This window comes from Trichomycterus rosablanca, chromosome 3, assembly GCF_030014385.1.
Source record: "Trichomycterus rosablanca isolate fTriRos1 chromosome 3, fTriRos1.hap1, whole genome shotgun sequence".
In the NCBI taxonomy this organism is placed as follows: Eukaryota; Metazoa; Chordata; class Actinopteri; order Siluriformes; family Trichomycteridae; genus Trichomycterus; species Trichomycterus rosablanca.
The window spans coordinates 26,408,675-26,431,078 of NC_085990.1; the positions used below are offsets into that span (position 1 = coordinate 26,408,675).

The 22,404-nt window shown below is 38.9% G+C and overlaps 1 protein-coding gene across 3 annotated transcripts in view; it reads right to left on the reverse strand.

Annotated features, from left to right (window-relative positions):
- galnt11 (UDP-N-acetyl-alpha-D-galactosamine:polypeptide N-acetylgalactosaminyltransferase 11 (GalNAc-T11)) overlaps window positions 1–22,404 on the reverse strand; it is a 30,847-nt gene continuing 8,443 nt past the window's right edge. The window contains exons 2-12 of one of the 3 annotated variants that reach the window (XM_062991118.1): window positions 21,560–21,832; window positions 12,830–12,953; window positions 11,408–11,574; window positions 10,293–10,418; window positions 9,806–10,046; window positions 9,345–9,462; window positions 5,174–5,326; window positions 4,484–4,702; window positions 3,913–4,017; window positions 2,417–2,554; window positions 1–1,875 (exon numbers count right to left, since the gene is read on the reverse strand). In XM_062991118.1, the coding sequence (XP_062847188.1) occupies window positions 1,744–1,875; window positions 2,417–2,554; window positions 3,913–4,017; window positions 4,484–4,702; window positions 5,174–5,326; window positions 9,345–9,462; window positions 9,806–10,046; window positions 10,293–10,418; window positions 11,408–11,574; window positions 12,830–12,953; window positions 21,560–21,794 (1,758 nt within the window). In that variant the 5' untranslated portion in view covers window positions 21,795–21,832 and the 3' untranslated portion in view covers window positions 1–1,743. Of the gene's footprint in view, window positions 1,876–2,416; window positions 2,555–3,912; window positions 4,018–4,483; window positions 4,703–5,173; window positions 5,327–9,344; window positions 9,463–9,805; window positions 10,047–10,292; window positions 10,419–11,407; window positions 11,575–12,825; window positions 12,954–13,974; window positions 14,065–21,559; window positions 21,833–22,404 lie in introns of those variants that run through there. The other 2 variants (XM_062991119.1, XM_062991120.1) reach the window with 2 other exon arrangements.

Genomic DNA, 22,404 nt, shown 5'->3' on the forward strand with positions numbered 1-22,404 from the left:
TTTTAAATATTGAGAACTTATTTATTGGTACAGTCGTTTACAGAATAACAAAGAACAAGAATATAGAATATAACACAATTATGAAAATAAAGCTCACGTTCACAGCAGACTAGAGTTCAAGAGTTGTTCCATTACTGACCATGGTTTCAAAGCTTTAATAATCGTAAAGAGACAGTCCTGTGGTCGAGTCTTTAGTGCTTAAACTGACTACTCATTCATACTAGTAAAATGATCTTACTAACAGTTGAGAGTTATTTAGTTTATTAATAACACGGACAAAATAACTTCAGAGGGCTTTTTAGTTATTAATAAATGCATTACAGTATGAATGAATGAATGAATGATCTTTCAGCTGCTCCAGCTGTCACAGTGGATCATTCGGCCATTCGTATGCATGGATTGAAATCCATGGAACTCATGCACTGCTGTTACCATTACACCACACAAGCTCATATGATTGCTGTACACTATACAGATTTCAAAGGTATGTGTTGCCTCAAAGTCAGGCCACAATACATGCTGTGACAAGTTTCTCATCTCGACTCCTCCGAACACATTATGGATAAATTGGAAAATTGATTGTGATTACTGCCTGATCTGCAAACAATTTTCAAGTAATATTTATAACCTGATTGGAGGACTGAAAGCAAACGGTTAAGAAATAAACTGCTAATTCTGATTCACCTTGATAGATATAAAATTTTATACAACATTCCTGACTTAACACTTCATTTATTAACTGTCCGAGGGATAGACTAAATTAATATTAAATGTATTAAAATATATGGAAACATTTGATTTAACCATATGTTATTTGTTGAATAAGGGATTGTAAGTGATGCATTTCACATTCTATCGGAGTCTGTGGTATATAATCTGCCTGTATATTTTACTGCACTTAATTTTACAGATAAAAATGTAGAAATGCAAAAAAAATCTTGACTTGTACGTTATAAAGGCACACTTGGTTTTGACTGAAAGACGGAGGTCAAAAAGCGTTTCACTGCCGCTGTGCAATTGTGCCTTCTGATTTCAGGGAGGACACACATGCACTAGTGCTCAGTGTGGCTCTCTGTACACCGTACAGCTCTGTGTGAGACTCTACCACTGGCACATGAAAAAATGCAGCTCACCAACTGCAAGTGCTGACAGTTTCAGCTATCCCCGGCCCATTCTGGAAAGATTGGGGTGGGAGGGTCACATCTAATGGGGTTTACAGTAACTGCAGTAAATTAGTCAATTTTACAAGCTAGTTAAATTGGTTACATATTCAAACACAAGCTTTCATAATTCAGTAACGATTTACTGGATTTATTTGATTCAACATGTACTTTTATCTCAGAAACTTTCAGTGGCTTATTTAATGCCCTAAAAATCACACACACATTATAGTTATAATCAAATCTAAAACTTCAAAACTCAGTGGACACAACATCTACGTTTACAACAAAAATATTTCTCTTTGACTTGTCTCAGCAAGATCACTGTGCAAACTGGTTACAATTCCAACAAACAGATTAACGTTATAAATAAAAAATAATCACTTCTATTAAAGTTTTACAATACTGAAGAGCTCAAAGCCATGATGAGCACAACGGCAGTTAGAAAATAGCGAGTAATAATGCTACCACGACGAGTTGTGGATTTATTGGTCCGGTTCTTTCACCTACACCGTGATTCCAAGCCCTTAGTTTCGCTTCACAGAAACAAAGTAGCATGAGTGTAGGACCAAGCCAAACTTCATCAGCCTTCCAACTCCCACTGCTGGGCCTCTGTGCTGTCGCAGATCGCCATGCCAACATAGCCCTTATGGCTAAGAGGATCGAGCATGGCCAGGCACTGACCGACTGACACTTGGTACAGACGATTGTTCTTCTGCAGGAAGAAACAGAACAAAATAAATCTGTATTTATTTGTATTTCTCCTGAGGTTTAAAATTTAAGGTGCAATACGGTAAAGCAGTGGCTGGGGGGGGCCCCCTATTTCTATTTGTATTTCTGTAGAGGTATGTCTTTAACAGGCCCAGTAGGAGGAATGTAAACAAGTCACCCAGGCTTCTCTTTCCCAGGCACAGCTGGCTGTGATGAGCTTGGATATCAGACCGCTGTGCCACCCATGCGCTCATCTCATTCATTAACACAAAGTTTGTGGTATAGTGGCATGTGGTTAACAACTGGATGCTTTGTTGGGTGTTAAAGTTTAAGCATATTTCACAAAGCTTGTTTTAAATAGAAGTCTTTAAAGAATTGACTAGATCTTGCTGCCAGTCGGCTTTTATCATAGACGTAGTTGACTGGCTTCTGAGTCGTGAGGAAAGCCATAATAGAAGTATTAAAGTTCTAGGTTTAATACAGATTCAGAACCAGAAGGTTGAGGGTTTAGAGTTTAGGAAGACATGAAAGAGGAAGAGACTCACGCCGATGCTCCACTGTTGTGAGCCTCCTGAGCCATGACACTTCATCAAGCGAGGAGAATCAGACGAGCGAATCTCCGACATGTCCAAACACAGTAGCCCTGCCAGGATCAACTCATGCTCCTCATCATACGCCCATTCCTGTACAGATACACAAGTTCATTTGGACTTATATGTGGAAGCTCCTAGTAAATGAATATGTTCAGGGGTTTTAGTCACACCTATACAGGTCTATAAAATCAATTCTATACAAGAAATCATATGTTGGTTCCAGCATGACTGTGGCCCAGAAGACAAAGCAAGCTCCATAGGGACATGGTTTAACAAGTTTGCTGTGGAGGAACAATGGCATGCTCAGAGTTCTGACTTTAGCCTGACTGGAATGAATGTGAACATTGAACTTCTTGTTATTTTGAATCCAAGAGTGACATTTTTTTTTACAGCTACAACTACAACTCTATCAACTGTGATAAAGATGGTAGAGTTTAAACAAGACATGGACTTATATGTATTTATTAAGTGAAGTCGGATGAAAAAGCTTAGGGATTAGAATTTAAATCACCACTATGGCACTAAACACACAGAGAAATACAAGAACCTGATTGATGTAGTCACAGTAGTCAAATCTGAAACTTAGCTAGCTAGACTGCAAAAGGAAAAAAGACTTTTCATTGAGTTTTACACATCCATGACTGGAGGAGTGAAGATCAGCTTTGTGATTTCCAAAAATAATATCCAACAATAATAAAGAAAAACAGCAAATAAGGTATTTAGACTCCAAACAAAACAGCAGCTAGACTTTGTGTATAGAGAATTTAAACACCTGCCTTTTTTCCTGCACCTGTTTTTGAGAAAACTGATTAAATACCGATAACGTTAATGTTTTACTCTGCCTGCTTCTCATTTTCATTGCCTGATTGCAACATCTACTCCTGTTACTGAGCTTATGAGAACTGTACAATTTACTGCTTTTTATAAAGAAATACAATTAATAATGAGCACAATTAAGTTCACCCTATTAGTCCGGCCCTCCACAACAGTCCCAGTTTGAGGCCCCTTGTAAAATGTAATTGCCCATCTCTGGTGTTTTGTTTGTTTGTCTGTATGTTTTTATAACGACATGTTATTGCATTTTTGATATTCACGGAAGGAATATGTGTTTTATGCTAGTTTTATTGGTCCTATTGGCCTATTCTACATCTAGCGTAGATAATCATCTCTGGAGTAGATGATCTGTGTGAGCACTTACTATTTTCAACCCCAGAAAATGGTAGTCTAATACCAGACGGTCTAGCCAGAAGTGACTTAATTACAGTGATTTAATTTTGCATGGGTTCCAGTATCCCTCAATTAGTGAACTAAATATTTCTACAATCATCACACGTATAGAAGTGAATGCAGGAATTAATCAGACAGCGAGCATCTCTAGGTTTTTCTATGTCCAACCTTAACCTCAATTCCCTGTGATTTCAAGAATAACAACTCTATTAATCCTGTACCTGTTCAGGGTCCTGAGAATCGCAGGGTCTCACCACAACAGCGCCACCCTTCTGGCTGGGACGTCCTTGAGCCACCAAACACTTGTTGGCCAGCAGGTTGCGTAACTAAAAGAGAGAGACCAAAAAGAAGGGTTAAGTAATCAGTGATTGAAAAAAAGGTTGAGAAACGTACTCAACATTACTTTTAATGACCACTTGTCTGTGTACATGTGTGTTGGTCATTAAAGAGGGGGGTTGGGGTAAATCAGTTAAAGGATCTAATTCTGGAACCTTTTTTTTTTTTTTTTTTTTTTAATGCTCAGTGCTTGATTTCCTTCCCACAACACACTTGCAAAATGTAGCCTTAAAATAGCAAAATGTAGCCTTAAAGCTCCTAATGTTGGGCTTTTGGCTCCAAAACCATAAGCATTTATATGGTGTTAGGACAGAAAGCATTGTGTTAGGTTGAAAGCATTTAATTATTTTAGGAGGGTTGTCCACATATGTTTGACCATGTGGTGTACCTGCTAAAAAAGAACCATACTAGTAATTTTGCTGTGTGGTGGTCATGTGGCAGGAGGTTGTTTTTTACCCGGCCACGCTGCAGTACTTTGGGTCTCTTAACTCCACGGTTGAAGAAAACAGGATGCTGTGCTTTATTCTGAGGTGAGGACAGCTGCATTTCTGGATAGACGTTGTCCAGGTACCACTTAAAGGAGCGACACTGCAGGCGTCGGCGAACAGCCAGGCGTTCACTGATATCTCCATAGTCACGATTCCTAAGCTCCGGATGAAGTGCAAAATACTGCTCCTGAGAGCCAGGACATCAAAAACATTGCAGTCAGTTTTTTCATTCATCATTATACAAAGGCCAGAATCCACATTAGATGTCTCAAGCACATTGGTAGCTCAACATTTAAAGTATTGGACTAGTAATCAGATCTTGTAACAAAGTCGTAGGTTCGAGCCCCACCACTGCCAGATTGTCATTGTTGGGTTCTCAGTTGCTTGGTGGTATTCATTCACATATGTAAATCACTTCTGTAAATACCATAAATATATATGCAAAGTGCCACTACTACTGGGACCCAGGATTCAAATCCCCAGTGGTGCTATTACCCAGTTAGGCATCTACATACGGACATGACTGGCTATGTCTGTAGACGGGGATGACCATTTATTTTAAGCCCGTGTCTTTCACTTCATCAGTTATTTCCTCATTACTAGACAGTGTGTTGGGTCTCCTACATAACAGCCCTGTCCTCCTGCTGCAGGCTTTTACCTTGTACTCATCCATCCAGACATGAGTCAGCCGCAGGGAATTGTGGGCCATGGTGTCCTGGCCTCCTGGGGAGCCGTATGGACGCCGTTTCCGGAAGATGTGACCCACTCTGGAGCAGGGAATGATTAGCAGCTGACCTCCACACATCCAGATCTTAGAGACAGAGAGAAAGCACACGTTTTGTTTACATCGATACTATTGCTATTATGTAATTTTGGACTAAAAAAAGTAACAGGATGAGGCACTTGGGTGGAGCAGGGTGGTCCGTGTACCTTTGGTAATTCGTTTTTCACTTTAAATCCCAAAGTTGAAAAACAAGAAAACGGGTCGTTTTTTGTTTTTCGTTTCAAAAACCAATACTGAAAAACGGGAAAACGGGGCGTTATTCGTGTTTCGTTTTAAGATCAAAAATCAAATAACAAATAAGCAGAAATTGAAAAACGGGTCGTATTTTAATTTTCCAAAATCAACATTTTTTATCAGTTCAACCAGAAATAAAAGAGCGAGCGCGTGCACGTGCTGAGGTGCGTATACATGCTTCATATAAAGTGTAAATCAGGTACAAGTGTTGAGAAGACGGAGCAAAAAGTCATAATAACGTTACACCGCGTCCCCTGTTCTGACTTTTGTGTCTGCTGTACTTTTTCCTGCCTTTGTTATTCACACAAGAACTATTTATCCTATTACTATTATTATTACCGTATAGGACTCAGTTCTGTAATACAGGCATAACTAATCGTACATGTCACATAGTGGTGGTAAATTCGGTTCATTTTATGGACTCGGGTTAGTCTGAGTCACTCAGTAATGTGATTCGGTTCACTTGAGTCACTTGTACTGCCATCTTGATTGAGATTGATTTACTGCATGAAAATGCATCCAGATATCACTTATCTTCCGTGCACTCAGAGCCAGTGTCAATCAGAGGACCTATAGGATCCGGGTTCATTGCGATCTCGGACTCGTGATTCCTGATTCAGTACGAAGATTCGAATCCTTAACCGAGGCGATTCAATATTTCTTGTTCTCGGCCAATAAACATCCAAAAATTTATAAAATTGCACGAACTAACTCTGCAGTGAACAAGGAGCAACAACAATCAAATATATTTCAAAAAGTTATGTGGTAAATAATAGGCAGAACACTGATTAAAAAGAAGCATTAGATGTTGTAATAGCTTCACCGTGACATGTACGAAAATCAAATAACAAATAAGCCTGTATTACGGTATTGCCTGTATTACGGTAATAGAACAGGGGACGCGGTGTAACGTTATTATGACTTTTTGCTCCGTCTTCTCAACACTTGTACCTGATTTACACTTTATATGAAGCGTGTACACGCACCTCAGCACGTGCACGCGCTCGCTCTTTTATTTCTGGTTGAACTGATGAAAAATTTTGATTTTGGAAAATTAAAATACGACCCGTTTTTCAATTTCTGCTCATTTGTTATTTGATTTTTGATCTTAAAACGAAACACGAATAACGCCCCGTTTTCCCGTTTTTCAATATTGGTTTTTGAAACTAAAAACAAAAAACGACCCGTTTTCTTGTTTTTCAACTTTGGGATTTAAAGTGAAAAACGAATTACCAAAGGTACACGGACCCAGGGTCCGTGTACCTTTGGTAATTCGTTTTCCACTTTAATTCCCAAAGTTGAAAGACAAGAAAACGGAGCGTTATTCGTTTTTCGTTTTAAGATCAAAAATCAAATAACAAATAAGCAGAAATTGAAAAACGGGTCGTATTTTAATTTTCCAAAATCAACATTTTTTATCAGTTCAACCAGAAATAAAAGTGCGAGCGCGTGCACGTGCTGAGGTGCGTATACATGCATTTATACATTCATATAAAGTGTAAATCAGGTACAAGTGTTGAGAAGACGGAGCACAAAGTCATAATAACGTTACACCGCGTCCCCTGTTCTGACTTTTGTGTCTGCTGTACTTTTTCCTGCCCTTGTAATTCACACAAGAACTATTTATCCTAAAAAAAAATAGGGGGCTATTCTAAGAAAAAGAATGCTGCATTATTTTTTACGTTATTATTATTATTATTACCGTATAGGACTCAGTTCTGTAATACAGGCATAACTAATCGTACATGTCACATAGTGGTGGTAAATTCGGTTCATTTTATGGACTCGGGTTAGTCTGAGTCACTCAGTGATGTGATTCGGTTCACTTGAGTCACTTGTACTGACATCTTGATTGAGATTGATTTACTGCATGAAAATGCATCCAGATCTCACTTGTCTTCCATGCACTCAGAGCCAGGGCCGATCAGAGGACTCATAGGATCCGGGTTAATTGAGATCTCGGACTCGTGATTCCTGATTCAGTACAAAGATTCGAATCCTTAACCGAGGCGATTCAATATTTCTTGTTCTCGGCCAATAAACATCCAAAAATTAATAAAATTGCACGAACTAACTCTGCAGTAAACAAGGAGCAACAACAATCAAATATATTTCAAAAAGTTATTTGGCAAATAATAAGCAGAACACTGATTAAAAAGAAGCATTAGATGTTGTAATAGTGTCACCGTGACATGTACGATTAGTTCTGCCTGTATTACGGTAATAGAACAGGGGACGCGGTGTAACGTTATTATGACTTTTTGCTCCGTCTTCTCAACACTTGTACCTGATTTACACTTTATATGAAGCATGTATACGCACCTCAGCACGTGCACGCGCTCGCTCTTTTATTTCTGGTTGAACTGATAAAAAATGTTGATTTTGGAAAATTAAAATACGACCCGTTTTTCAATTTCTGCTTATTTGTTATTTGATTTTTGATCTTAAAACGAAACACGAATAACGCCCCGTTTTCCCGTTTTTCAATATTGGTTTTTGAAACGAAAAACAAAAAACGACCCGTTTTCTTGTTTTTCAACTTTGGGATTTAAAGTGAAAAACGAATTACCAAAGGTACACGGACCACCGAGCAGTGGCCTATTATGTTATCTGGGTTTTGTAATCTCAGCTGTGCTAACGGCCGACTGAGCGAGTGTCTACACAGAGACATGATTAGCTATGCCGGGGGGTATGGCCAAAGCCCTACGATGGATTAGAGCAGTGGTCCCCAGCCACCAGGCCGCGGACCAGTACCGGGTCATTTATTACCGGTGTGAGATTAAGAGATTGCTACAAAAGCAATAAAAACACCACTTTTTTAAGGGTGTTAGTGTCTCCAATCACCACTAGGTGGAAGCAGCGTCTCGTTGCAACAAAAAAAAGCTCATCCTGCTGCATTTTTCATTTCATTAGCTTTTTGTCGCATACAAATTAATGTGAACTTTTCCACCTCTAAATCTTTAACAGTTTAGATTAAATATTGCGACCAAAAACATTGTTTTGATACACCAACTGAAGAAAACTATGGGCATGACTAACTCCGTTATTATAAATAACTAGAGAATAAGGTATACATTATTTAAAATGGCCCCAAATACACAGGGGTGCAATGGGCGTCTCTGGAAAACAAACACTGTCTAGGTCAGTAAGTCCTAACCATTTTGTCAGCTGGCCTGCAATGTGCCACTCAAGGCCATAAATGTATGTGGCACTTAAAAATCCCAACAACACTGTTGCACCTTTTACACTCGTGCCAGAACAACACACACTACTATGTCATTGTTAAAGTCATTGCAGTGTGGAGAATGTTTTATTACTTAAATAATAAATAATCAGGTGGGGTACAGCGGAGTGACAAAGTGTACAGAGCAACAGATGGGCTACAGTCAGATATCGTAATCCAAGCTGAAAGGAGCCTATGGGTTTGTGCTTGTGCACCCCCCAGGTCTGTAGGAACCTGAACAGGGGACCCAACACACTAACCCAGTAATTCTCCAACTTTAGAGGTATTGGAACATACATTCATTGATTATTTTATAATCCATAACTTACATATAGATGAACTTTGTGGGTATAAAATTCATGACTGCAGTCCATTTTTTTCTTAGTACACTTTATTACACGTGTACCCCATTCATCAACTGATTGAGACCCCCATATAACCCGCCACTGAACAGATGATAATTGGATGGTGGAACATTCTCAGCAGGACTGTTTATCAGCACTGCCAAAGCATTTGAAAAAAGAAGAAAACCTATAATAGAAATGTTGAAAACACTCAGGTTTGTGTGTGCACGAGTTGATTCTTTACCCGAAATGAAATCTCAAGATTTTCCCCACCCCAGACGTCCATGCCACTGTCGTACTGTCCGAGCTCGTTAAAGTATGCCCTGTCCATTGCGAACAGGCCTCCAGCCATCGTAGGAGACCTGGAAGAAGATCAGAGACAAGGCCAAAAATCAATGCAAACACTGAACAAGTCAAAGCCCAAAGTGTTAGTGCTAAAGAGTGTATAGCAGTAGAACAAACACAGCTACAGTGACATCAGTTAGAGTTTGATTTTTATTTCAGGTGCATGATGCAGGTAACCAGAGTTTGGGCACTTGGTGGCACAGCGGTAAAGTACGCTAGCCAACAGAAGCTGTTTTGTATGATTTTTTGTTTCTAATACTGCATACAAATTTTCAGTATTTTCTTCCAGTGATTAAAAGCACTGTTGTCTTTTACACATTTATTGTTCAAAATACAGTATATTAGAAAATCTTTGTGTACCTGATGGCTCCACTGGGACTGTTGAGTTCTGCTGGAGGAACGGGGTCCCATTTAAAGTGCAGCCCCCAGTTAAAGCCACCCCTCACAATGGGGGAGGGAGTGTAGATTAGTGTATCTGCACTGATGATATCGATGACGGGGCACACCACTGTGTGACGGTTCTCTTTAATAGGAGTCAGCAGGGGCTGTAGCCACATCTCATTCACCTCACAGTGACTGTCCAAGAAGACCAAGACCTCACCTAAACCAGTAAGAAGAAGTGACAGCGTGAGAAACGAAGAGAGAATTAAGTAGAGTTTCATTTATGGCATTTAGCAGACGCCTGCAGCCAAAGTGTCTTACAAATGGAACCAATTACAATGCAAGCAATTGAGGGTTAGGGCCTTACTAGGAAGCCCAACAGTGGTGGTCCTGGGGCTTGCATTACTAGTCCGGTACCTTAACCACTGAGTCACCACTGCCTCGAATATAATTATGAAGTGCGGACCTGTAGCATGCGACGCTCCGATCATTCGTCCCCGAATGAGCCCTTCTCTCTTCTCATTCCGTACAACCTTCACTTTATCTGGCAGGTTCTTCTGCACATACACATCCAGGTCCTCCTTCAGATCATCTACACAGAACACAAACAGTCAAGTGAAATCAAACCCTTTTCCCCTGCACAGCAGTCTTTAAACTAATGACGCTGTAAAGCTCTTATCCGTGTTGGAGATGGCATCACTAGGTACAGAAGTTGAAGATTATGCTAGTAATGTTCTTTAACCAGATAAAACAGGACACCTTTAGATGTCTTGTGGAGTCCATTTCGACTGGGCGGGTGATCACAATGTTTTGGCTCAGTGTATGTTCCAGTCATAATATTACTACAATTTTCTTTGAGATGATGCAACATTTTCCCCGACAGGTAACAATACAGTGCTCAAAAATAAAGGGACCACTTGTCACAGTAATATGTCCAATTACAAATCATGAGTGATTGTGAACCAAAAGGAAATGGTTTTTGCAGGTGGTAGCCACAGACAACAGACTTCTTTAGTTTTATGTTTATTTTAGTGTTCTTGTCACTACTGGTAGCATAAGGCAGTAGCTGCAGTCCATTCAGGTAGTCCAGCTCCTCCAGGATGGCACATTTATACACGTGGTTGCAAGCTAGTTTGCTGTGTCTCCCAGGACAGTCTCAAAAGCATTAAGAAGATACCAGGATACAGGCCATTACAGGAGGAGAGCTGGACAGGGCTGTAGAAGGGCATCAGACCCATCCGCAGGACCAGTATCTGCTTCATTGTGCAGAGAGAACCGGATGAGCACTACAAATGACCTCCAGCTAGCTACTGATGAGCATGTTTATGACCAAACTGCCAGAAATAGACTCCATGAGGGCGGCATGAGGGTCAGACATCCTCCAGTGGAACCTGTGCTCACAGTCCTAATTTTTACACTACTTTATCGAGATCAAATGTGTGATTTAATTATTCCCTTAATTTTTTAAGCAGTGTAATAGATGATACAGGTGAAGATACTGGTGTCAGAACCAGACTAGTAACAATGTCATATCAGACTGATTTAAAAGAACATTTTAAAACTGGAGGTAAAGAGGCTTGCCTAGCTCACTGCTGTCGTCCACCAGGATGATCTCATGCAGAAGGTAAGCAGGTGTTCGATCCAGAACGCTGTGCACAGTCCTTAGCAATGCTGAGAATGCCTCATTAAAGAAGCAGATGATGACACTGGCAGTGGGTAATGCTAATGGATACATCTTAGCTTTGCACCTGGAGGATTAAAGTAGTAAAGAAACACCAAGTTAAAACCATACCACCAAAAATAAATGAATAACAGAGGCTTAAGCACACTGGAGGAAGTTAGCCAACCCCTAGCTGCCTTTGCTATGCCATTAAACATTAGCTTTTTGGAAAATGATCCTAGGAGTAGTATCAATAATAAATACGACAACTAATTAGATGCTAGTATTACATGAACTTTAAGCTCATCAGATCATCAGATCTCACACATTGTGCTAGAGTCAGCAACACTTACTCAAGCAAATCACCCAACATCATTGTTCAACACAGAAAGTCATCAATTTGGAAATTTGGATGCTTAATCAAATTAAATCTAACCTCTTGCTTAAAATCCAAGAAACCAAACTGAAACTCTATTACTTTTCCTCCATGCCCCTTATTTTAACATGAGGAGCTTAACTGCTGTCTTCCTGTTGCACACTTTTTGACCATAATATTTCAACTTAATTCTCAAAGTATTCCAACGTTATTCTTCGAGTCAAATAAAAAAAATAATAAACAATGGCCCTACAACACTTGTCATAGTCCCCTCGCCTAAGTACTACTAACAAAATAGCTCATTTCTTAGAGCTATTCTCTTACAAAGCAATATTGCACACAACACGACATGTTTACTTCAAGTTTAGCCAGTATTTCACATACATAGTTTGCAGCATGTAGCTGAAGTTATTGAAGCACAAGATTTTGAAGCACGTCCATGTTTTCAGCCCAACTACCATTTATGAAGTCGAACACTGACAGCACGTGAGAAGTCCTGGGTCACAATAGATATCCCAATTTATTCCCAAGCTGTTCACTGTGGTTAAGTCATGGATTTGGTGCAAGTCACTGGAGTTCCTCCAAACTTATGAAACCATGTCCTTATTAAACTTGTTGTATACTGGCACACAATTTAGGCTTCAGAGATTCAGAAATCTATGTATGTGTGTGTAGTAGTGGCCAGTCCTGCATCTACCTAGACATAATTGTCTGGAGGATGGATGACCAAACAGCATAGCTATTGGGATGTGCACTTTTCAGGGCGCTCTCAGTGCTGCTCCCAAGCCTGGATAAGAATAGCCAGGGTTGCGGCAGGAACGGCATCCAGTATAAAAACTGTGCCAAATTAGGTATGCACACAACACAAAAATATACTGATTAGTGGCTTACAAATAACGTTCTACCAACATGGTCCAACCAGGAGCGTAACACACCCACACACACCCACACACACCCACACACCTACTTTTCATTTCTGGTGTCTGGTAGGTCTCTGTGGTAACCGATTCTGTTGCTGATGAGAACATTAAAGGCATGTCTGTGGTAGCCCATATCTCTTATTTCCTGATCCTTCTCATTGTATATCATACCTGCAAAAAAATACCAGAAGCATGACATATCGAAGTGTCTTGTTGGACATTTTTGTTTGTTTATTAGGATTTTAACGTCATGTTGTACACTTTAGGTTACATTCTTGACAGGAACAGTAGTTACTCATTACACAAGATTCATCAGTTCACACAATGTTATATCAAACACAGTCATGGACAATTTAGTATCTCCAATTTACCTCAATTGCATGTATTTGGACTGTGGGAGGAAACCGGTGTACCCAGGGTAAACCCACGCAGACACAGGAAGAACATGCAAACTCCACACAGAAAGGACCCGGACCGCCCTACCTGGGGATCAAACCCAGGACCTTCTTGCTGTGAGACAACAGTGCTACCCACTTAGCCACCGTGCAGCCCTTGGACATACCATTTAAAATCCATCTAATATAGAGTTGGCAATCACACCACACCATCCACTGTTTTGGAAATGCTTTTGTTTAGTTGTTTGTGGGAGTTTGTGCTGATTTAGTTACTAGTAAGACTTTGTAAGGTCAGGCACTAGACTTCGAACTTCAATTTGACGTTCTATTTAGGGATGTCCCGATCCGATCTCAAAGATCGGGATCAGGGCCGATCAAGGCATTTTTTAACTGATCGGAATCGGCTTTACTAAACCCGTTCGTAATCCCGATCTTTTGTTTTACATCAGCATGTCCGCTGTGTGGAAATACTTTAAATTGGAAAGTGAAACAAGTCCAGCAGTGAAGTGTAATGTCTGCAATGCGAGCGTTTCACGAGGCGGTAGGAGCAGAGCTGCGTTCATTACTGTACAATTTTACTATTTATATGGTGTGTGAGTCAAGGATCACACCGGTTTACAAAACAATGTAGTGATGCACTCGTTTAATAAAGAAATAAATACACGGTATATTCACATATTGTCGGGAGCAGAACACTTTATTAACTTCTTCTGTTACGGTTCCGAATAGCGGACAGCTAGAGTCAAGCACGCTATTCCATGCACTATGGAAGCCCCAAAGGGTCAAAACACACTCACTTCGCATAGAAACGTCCATCAAACCACTGTCGCAATACAAGCACTTTAAGAACTGGCTTTCCTTCATAACAAAAGAGCCTTTCCATTTTATTTTGGTATTCAGGTTTTACTGTAATGCTTTTAAGTAACTTTTTTTCTTATATTCAAGTTAACCCTTTACAGCCGGCCCATTCAAATTTCGAAACAATAATTTCGATGGCTTGAAGCCTTATATCTCCGCCGTCCAATCACTGATTGTAAATCTGAAAACTGCCCCAGGTAGCTGACAACCCAGGCTAAAAGGCAATGTTATTGGTCAAGCGGTTTGTGTCGTGGCTGGTTTGCATATTTAATGAGAAGGCGGAGAATTTATTTTTTTTATTCGCCCCGCCCTCACACGGAGCGCTGCTGAGACAGTCGACTGGATAACAACACAGAAAGAGAAATTCTGTCAGTGAAATAAGGTAAGATTTATTTTAAAACTGTTTATTAGTGTTATTACTTTTCATTTCTACTCAGAAAACTTGGCTTTAATGGTAAAATTGTAATATTATTAGTGTTTACGCTTTGGAAAGGCTGAGGTGATTCTGAGAGTTGCGTTCTAAGTTTAGTCAGTCAGGTGCTCTGCTCTCCTTTCTGAATCGATTGTAATGTTTTTTATGTCCATCTAGATGGAAATAAATACGTGTGGAGAGTTTATCAGATACCTTTTTAGTCTCGTTTGTTTAGTAGTTTGTAAAGTATGCAGCAGTTTTACACAAATAAGTGATTAGTAGTGAACCTAAGCTAAGCTACCGGAGCTGTTTGTTACATCCTGAAGCCATGTGGTTTGAAAAGTCTGCTAAAGGCTGCTCTCAAACTCCAAAGTTAGATTTTATGCATGTAATCTTGAAATCAGTTATAGCTTACTTGTTTTACTTCAATACTGTCTAAAGTCTGCTTAGAAATCACCTTAGCTTTGCTCATAATATAATTACATTTTGCATTGCATGCATTTAGCATGACTGGCTAAAGTAAGCTGAGGCAGAAAGCATAAAGTTGTGGATATGTCAGTCTGGGCAATTTATAACCTTTATTTCCATGGTATATTTTATCTGTGGTAATTTGTACTTATAACAGAGAAATATTATTTTATCTATAAAATATTTCTGTCAAATTTGCATCATTTTCTAAAAAATTGCTGCATTTATTTGAAAGAGACTAAAGTATGCTATGCTACCATATAGGTGCATATAGGTAGATAAAATGTCAGTCTGGGCAATTTATAACTTCTTTTTTTACCATAATATATTTTTTTCTGTGGTAATTCTTACTTGTATCAGTGAAATATAGTTTTATCTATAAAATATTTCTGTCAGAGTTGCATAATTTTCTAATGTATTGCAAGAGATATTTGAAAGGGACTAAAATATGGTATCAAACTTTTTTTGAAAGCTTTTTTTGAAAGCATACAGGTGCATAACATTTCAGTCTGTGACTATTTACAACATTTTTAAATATAACCATAGCATCAAGTTTTTTCTTGTAATTATTGCTTCTCTTAGATAATTATTGTTTTATGTGTAAACCATGTGCCAGATTTGAGAAACTTTTGTCATATGTATTGGTTCAGTGTACTTGAGTTTACTTCTAAACATGAGCCTGTGGACATTAGCTTCTCTGGCAAAAACATAGAGTATTTGTGATTGAATTCTACATATATGTAATTATTTTTTAAAATAACATCACTGTCACCACCTTTATTCACTGTAATCTCTTTTCTTTTATTATTATGACATGGATGGAGACAAGGCTCAATATGCACGCCTTATGGAGTCTCTGAAGAGGAGACAGCGGCTAGGCCCTGACGAGCTTAGACTTATTGCTGAACATGACAGCGATGAAGATCATGAAGGCATGACCATTGAAGAGGAGGACTTCATGGACATGGAGCTCTTGGATGAAGGGGAAGAAGAGGATGAAGAGGAGCAAGATGAGCAGAGGGATCAACCAACAACCTCCTATCGGTAAATGCATGTATTCCAATAGTGTGTATTTGTAAATGTGTGTGTGTACATATATGCTGACAATAAATGTCAGCATTTGCACCCACACACACAATCAGGGCTGCCAACAAAAAGTTAAAATTAACAAAAGAGTACAAACTGAGATTATGATTTTTACTAATGTTTGCTTTCTTTTATGGGTTTGGTTAGTCTTTCTTGTCCCATGTCAGGTAGGAAGCGGAAACGCTTTCCTGACTCTGTATCCTTTCCTTCCTATGCTGATGTAGACACAGAAGCACCAAAGCCCATACCATTTAATCCCTCTCGTCCAGTAGGCATAGATCTGGAAAGTGTGCGTAGGGCTGTACGGTCAGCCACAAGTACCTTGCGTGAAATAGACTTCTTCAAGTTGTTTTTCACGTACACCATCGTTGCCGAGATTTGCCAGTTTACAAACTCTAAGGGGTGGGAGCTTGTACTGAATAGGCCGTCTTATGCGAACCATCATGGGGCATGGGAAGAAGTGACCGCGGATGAATTCTACCGGTTTCTTGGGCTCCTTATTTACATGGGTTTCACGTCCCTGCACAGCATTCACAGATATTGGGGAACCAAATCTCTTCAGGGTTCATGGGCCAAGTTATTCATGTCCCGTGACCGTTTCAAGGAATTGATGTCAGCCCTCCATGTTGTAGATCCTGCCACAGAAAATAATCTTGATCGTCTTAGGAAGTTGCGTTACCTGATGGACCACCTCAAAACCAAGTGTCAGCAGCTTTTCCAGGCTAATGAAAATCTGAGCATAGACGAGAGAATGGTAAAATCAAAAGGTCGATCAGGATTCAAGCAGTATATGAAGGGCAAACCTACTCGCTGGGGTTTCAAATTGTGGGTCATTGCAACTTCAGATTCGAGATATACCTTAGACTTTGATGTTTACACAGGAAGTCTTGATGGGCGCATAACTGATTTGGCTATAAAAGTGATCGAAGACCTTGTGCAGCCATTTAAAAATCAAGGTCACACAGTTTGGTTTGACAACTTCTATACATCACCAACTGTTATGGTCCGACTTAAGGAGTGGGAAATCAATGCTTGTGGGACATGTAGGATTAATCGTAAGAAATTCCCAGTGGATTTCAAAGATGTCAAGAAATGGGAGCGGCAAGCTAACCGTGGTGATATGAGGTGGTGTAGAATTGACGGAAATGTCTTAGTTGTTCAGTGGAAGGACACGCGAGCAGTTACATGCCTCTCTAATTTCCACAATGCTAATGATTCATCAGAGGTTTCTAGGATGGTAAAGAATGGTGCCACGTGGGACAGAAAAGTAGTCCGTCAACCAGCTGTAGTAAAGGACTACAATAAACACATGGGAGGTGTTGACAGATCTGATCAAATGTTAAACACATACAATCTGCTTCAGAAAACTCAAAAGTGGTGGAAAACACTTTTCTTCCATTTTGTGGACATAGCCGTCGTTAATAGTTTCATTTTGTTTCAGGACTGGCATCATTCCAATCCAGCATCACGGTATGGGTTTAGTTCAGCAGGCTACAGCCAGATAAACTTTAGGGAAAATCTGTCGCGCCAACTTGCAGAAATTTCCGTCGATTCAATTTTGCCATCTCAGCTTTCAGTAGCTCCAACCACTTCCTCATCGTTTTACGTCACCCACATTCCTCAGATAGAGCAAGTATCAAGAAATTGCTGGCTTTGCTACAAAAAATTCAAAAAAGAAAATAAAACAAAGATTGCATGCATGGCTCCTGAGTGCCAAGGTAGAAGATTTTGTTTAGTTGGCAATCGAAACTGTTTTCAGTCTTGGCATTCTAGCGAAGGAGATGAGTTTCGCAGTTAGACCTACACAGGGCTTCTGTCTTCTACTGTCAGTCCCGCTCATCCTTCCTCAACCCCTGTGTTTGTGTATATGTTCTTTGTTTCTCTTTCTCTTCACAGGTCAAAGTTCAGTGTGCATTGTTCATTGGAAGGAGGTAATTTGAGGTAATTATCCATTGTGCATTGTCTGTTAAATATTTTGTAGTGAATTTTTGGCAAAATGGCTTAGATGAGATTTGATATCCTGTTGCCTCAAAACTGTTTACTGAATTGTTCAATGATTATCCTGAACAAATAATTGCTTTTTCTTGTATTGTTGAATTGGATTATTTGAAAGTTTGTTTTATGGAGTGATGTTCTTCAATAGTGCTGAACTATATTGTATTGTTGTTTTGAAATTATTTATAGAATGAGAAGTGTATATAATTCTAATAAAAATCTTTAATGTTTTTGAACTATACACTGTTGTTAGAGTGCTTATTTTGTCAAATACATTTTATCTGCTGTCTTATTTCAAAAATATGAATGTTGACAATTTAGTAATAATTAAGAAAAAAGTACACTTTCATTGGTGTATAGTGTATGCTGACATTGGTAAAAAGTGAGGTGAAAAAGGAGCTACACGGACATTCTAAATTGCTAAATGACACCTTCTGCTAAATTGATCATAACTTTTGAATAGAAGATGATAGATTCAAAATTATTATCTTGACAAATGGCTCACAAAATTGCAAACATTTCATATGTTCTATATTGTTCTCTATATTGCACAGAAATGTGTTAAAAATGTAAGTTTTTATGAATTAAATAAACAACGAGAGATTTTTTTAGGTTGATTTTGAAGGTTTTTTGTAAACATTTATTATATTACACTTGAAAAACATTGTGTTTCATATAATTTTAAAGAACTGATTCTCCTGGTTATAATGGTGTGTGTATATGCAGGGTTTTTTTTCATAAAAGTACACTTTCATTGGTGTATAGTGTATGCTGACATTGGTAAAAAGTGAGGTAAAAAAGGAGCTACACGGACATTCTAAATTGCTAAATGACACCTTCTGCTAAATTGATCATAACTTTTGAATAGAAGATGATAGATTCAAAATTATTATCTTGACAAATGGCTCACAAAATTGCAAACATTTCATATACTCTATATTTTTCTCTAAATTGCACAGAAATGTGTTAAAAATGTAAGTATTTATGTATGAAATAAAAATTGAGAGGTTTTTTAGGTTGATTTTGAAGGATTTTTGTATAGATTTGGTTATATTACACTTAAATAACCATACTGAGTTTTATATCATTTTAAAGAACTGATTCTTCTGGTTATAATGGTGTGTGTATATAGTCTATGCTATGTACGGTATTTACACAATAAGGTTTTTTCTATGACCATGTTACATAGTGTCCGAAAATGGAATGTTCCACTCAGGCATGAAAGGGTTAAGCTGCTACACAGATTTCTGTTCATTTTTAGCGTATCACTGCATTAAACAGATTTTTTTTCTTCGAATGTAAAGTTTAAAGTAAAACTGTAATTATCTCACTTATTTTGATTGATTTTGTAAAAATACAAAACATTAAGCCAATAGCTTGGATGCAGCATTTTTCCCTACAGCACTGCAGAGCTATTTAGTTGTTAAACATGTACATTGGATTAATTTGAATAACTGTTATGTACTTGAAGTGTGCACTGTGTGAACAGTATTATCTAGTTCTTATCTAGACAATATCTAGAAAATACAAGTATCGGTTTGAGACTCGGTATCGGATCGAGATCAAAATTAATAATCTGGATCGGTATCGGGAACAAAAAAACGTGATCGGGACATCCCTAGTTCTATTTAATGCCAAAGGTGCTTAAAGGGGTTGAGCTCAGGGCTCAGTGCAGGCAACTGGAGTTCCTCCATATAAAACTCATGAAACCATGTCTTATGAACCTCAATTTGTGCACAGGGGCACAGTCAAAGTTTAAATTATAGAATTTGTTACAAAATTGATTTGACTTTGACTTTTTGTGTGTCAAACACCTGTAAGGAGAGGTGTCTACATACTTTTGGTGTTACATGGTGTATTTGTGGTTTGTAACCTCTGCGTTTGATTGAGGGTTCGAGTTACTTTAGCCTTAAGAGTAAGAAGTTATGGACTACTAAGTGGCATAAAGAAGGTAAAAAGCTACAGCGAAGATTTGTTTTATCTAAGATTGAGCAGTTAATATAATAGAGACTTAATTATAATGCAGACATCCCAAGTCTCCCGGAAGTTCCGGGAGTCTCCCGCATATACATAGCGGCTCCCTGATGCCCGCAAGTCAGATAAAATCTCCCAGAATCTAGAACGAGCGGCCAAGAGAGACACAAACGCGCTCGCAGGCGACACAGACTTTATTCCCCGATCGCGTATTAAAACCGTTATCGGATATACAATCTAGTGCACTATGTAGGGAACATAAATCCGTTATCTGATATATAATTTAGTGCACTATGTAGGGAACATAAATCCGTGATCTGATATACAATCTAGTGCACTGTGTAGGGAACATAAACTAATTAATTCACTTTCTAGTGCACTACGTAGGGAACATAAATTCATATCTAAAATACTATCTAGTACACTATGTAGGGAACATAAATCCGTGATCTGATATACAATCTAGTGCACTGTTTAGGGAACATAAACTAATTAATTCACTTTCTAGTGCACTACGTAGGGAACATAAATTCATATCTAAAATACTATCTAGTGCACTATGTAGAGAACATAAATCTGTTATCTGATATACAATTTAGTGCACTATGTAGGGTACATAAATCTGTTATCTGATATACAATTTAGTGCACTATGTAGGGAACCTAAATCCGTTAACTAATACGCTACCTAAAGCATTATGTAAGAAACAAGTCTATTATCTAGTACACTATCTAGTGCACTAAGTAAGGAACATAAATTCTTTTCTAATATACAATCTAGTGCACTATGTAGGGAACATAAATCTATTATCTTTCACAATATCTAGTGCACTATGTAGTACACATTAATGTGTTTGTGACGCGAACAGTTAGCTTAGTAGCTCAGTTAGCAGCTCCTAAAAGTTCTGTTATCACCCATATCCTTTGGTGTGTGCGAGAGGTTTTTAAGCTTTTTTTTTCTTGGGCTAGGGGGGGTCGAGGTCCTGGTCCGGGGGTACCTCCCTGAAATGAGTTTTTGCAACTTGGGATGTCTGATAATGGCACTTCAGACTTAAACCCGATTAATGAAAATATGTCAGACAGTTACATCAGACAATTTGCCCTCATTATGCTATTGTTGTATCAACTGACCTCGTTACTTCAAAAGCAGCTTCGACACTAAAGTATAAATATTTACATATTGATATACCAGAAATATTTTCTGTGGTTTTGAAGTATGGACTCGGTCTGTGTGCCGTGTTTGGTGCAACAGATGTGTATTCAAATTATGCTTCTATTCAAACAAGCTTTTTAATGCATGCCAGCTGTAGCAGATGTGCATAGAACGCGAGCCCATACCACACACTGAACATGTTTTATTTTCCTGTCTGTATTTCCAACCCCCAATACACTCATACTGTATAACAAACAAAGTCCATACAGACTCGGGTGATCATACTAAAAGAACTGAATCAAAATGACTTATTTTACTACCGACTGTAAGAACCACAGTAGTTTTTGCACCACTGATAGGCCACGACTTCGAGGACCTCAACTACGAGTGAGAGTATCCATAAATAATCACATTAGTATTGCTGCCTACTCACTTACCCATTTCAGGTGCAAGGTTGTTCCGGAGGGCGTTGTGCCCATGTGCTTTGCTGAGCAGTGCTGGGCGGCGAGTGAAGCGGGGTTGGAAGCGGTGTTGTGACCCCTGGATGGGCACATGGCTGGAGGACAGGCGGATCTCCTGGCTAAAGTTAAAGTACAGGAAGAGCAAGACGGACCAGGTCAGAGACGTGAAGAGACAGCCATAGCAGAAGTATCGGAGAGTGACACTCCCCATGGTGGAGCTAGCATTGTCGACGGCTCATCCTTATGGCCCTGAAAACAAACACACACACAAATAAATTCAAATCCATCAAGCCATGAGGAATGGGTAAAAATGTCCAGAAACAAGTGTGCCAAGCTCGTAGCTTCTTTTCCAAGACGCCTTGAAGCTGTAATTGCTGTCAAAGGTGCATCAACCAAGTATTAGGCTAAGGGTGTGTACAGATATGTAACCCCTAAATAAACCATTTTTGGCAGTAAAATAAAATTGCATATTTTCGAAACCCTGTTTTCACTTCGTATTTATTGGCAATTGTGGGTAGATGTTTGAGGCAAAAAAAAAAACAACCAACCAAATTAAATGAATCAACTTTTTTTTTTTTTTAAAGGTGAACACGTTGAGTTTAAGGGAAATGTTAAGTTTAAGGGTACAAATTTCTCAACGAAGGGCGTTGATTTGTAAAGAGTTTAAGTTTAGAGAACGTTGAGTTACAAGGTACCACAGTATTTCGCAAATCAAACAAGCTAATTAGCAGAGTCCATTATCTATAATCTTATTTTATTTTAGTCTAGTCTGAACCTGTACTGGCCAGCTCTGGGTTAACCATCACTCACATACAGTCAGA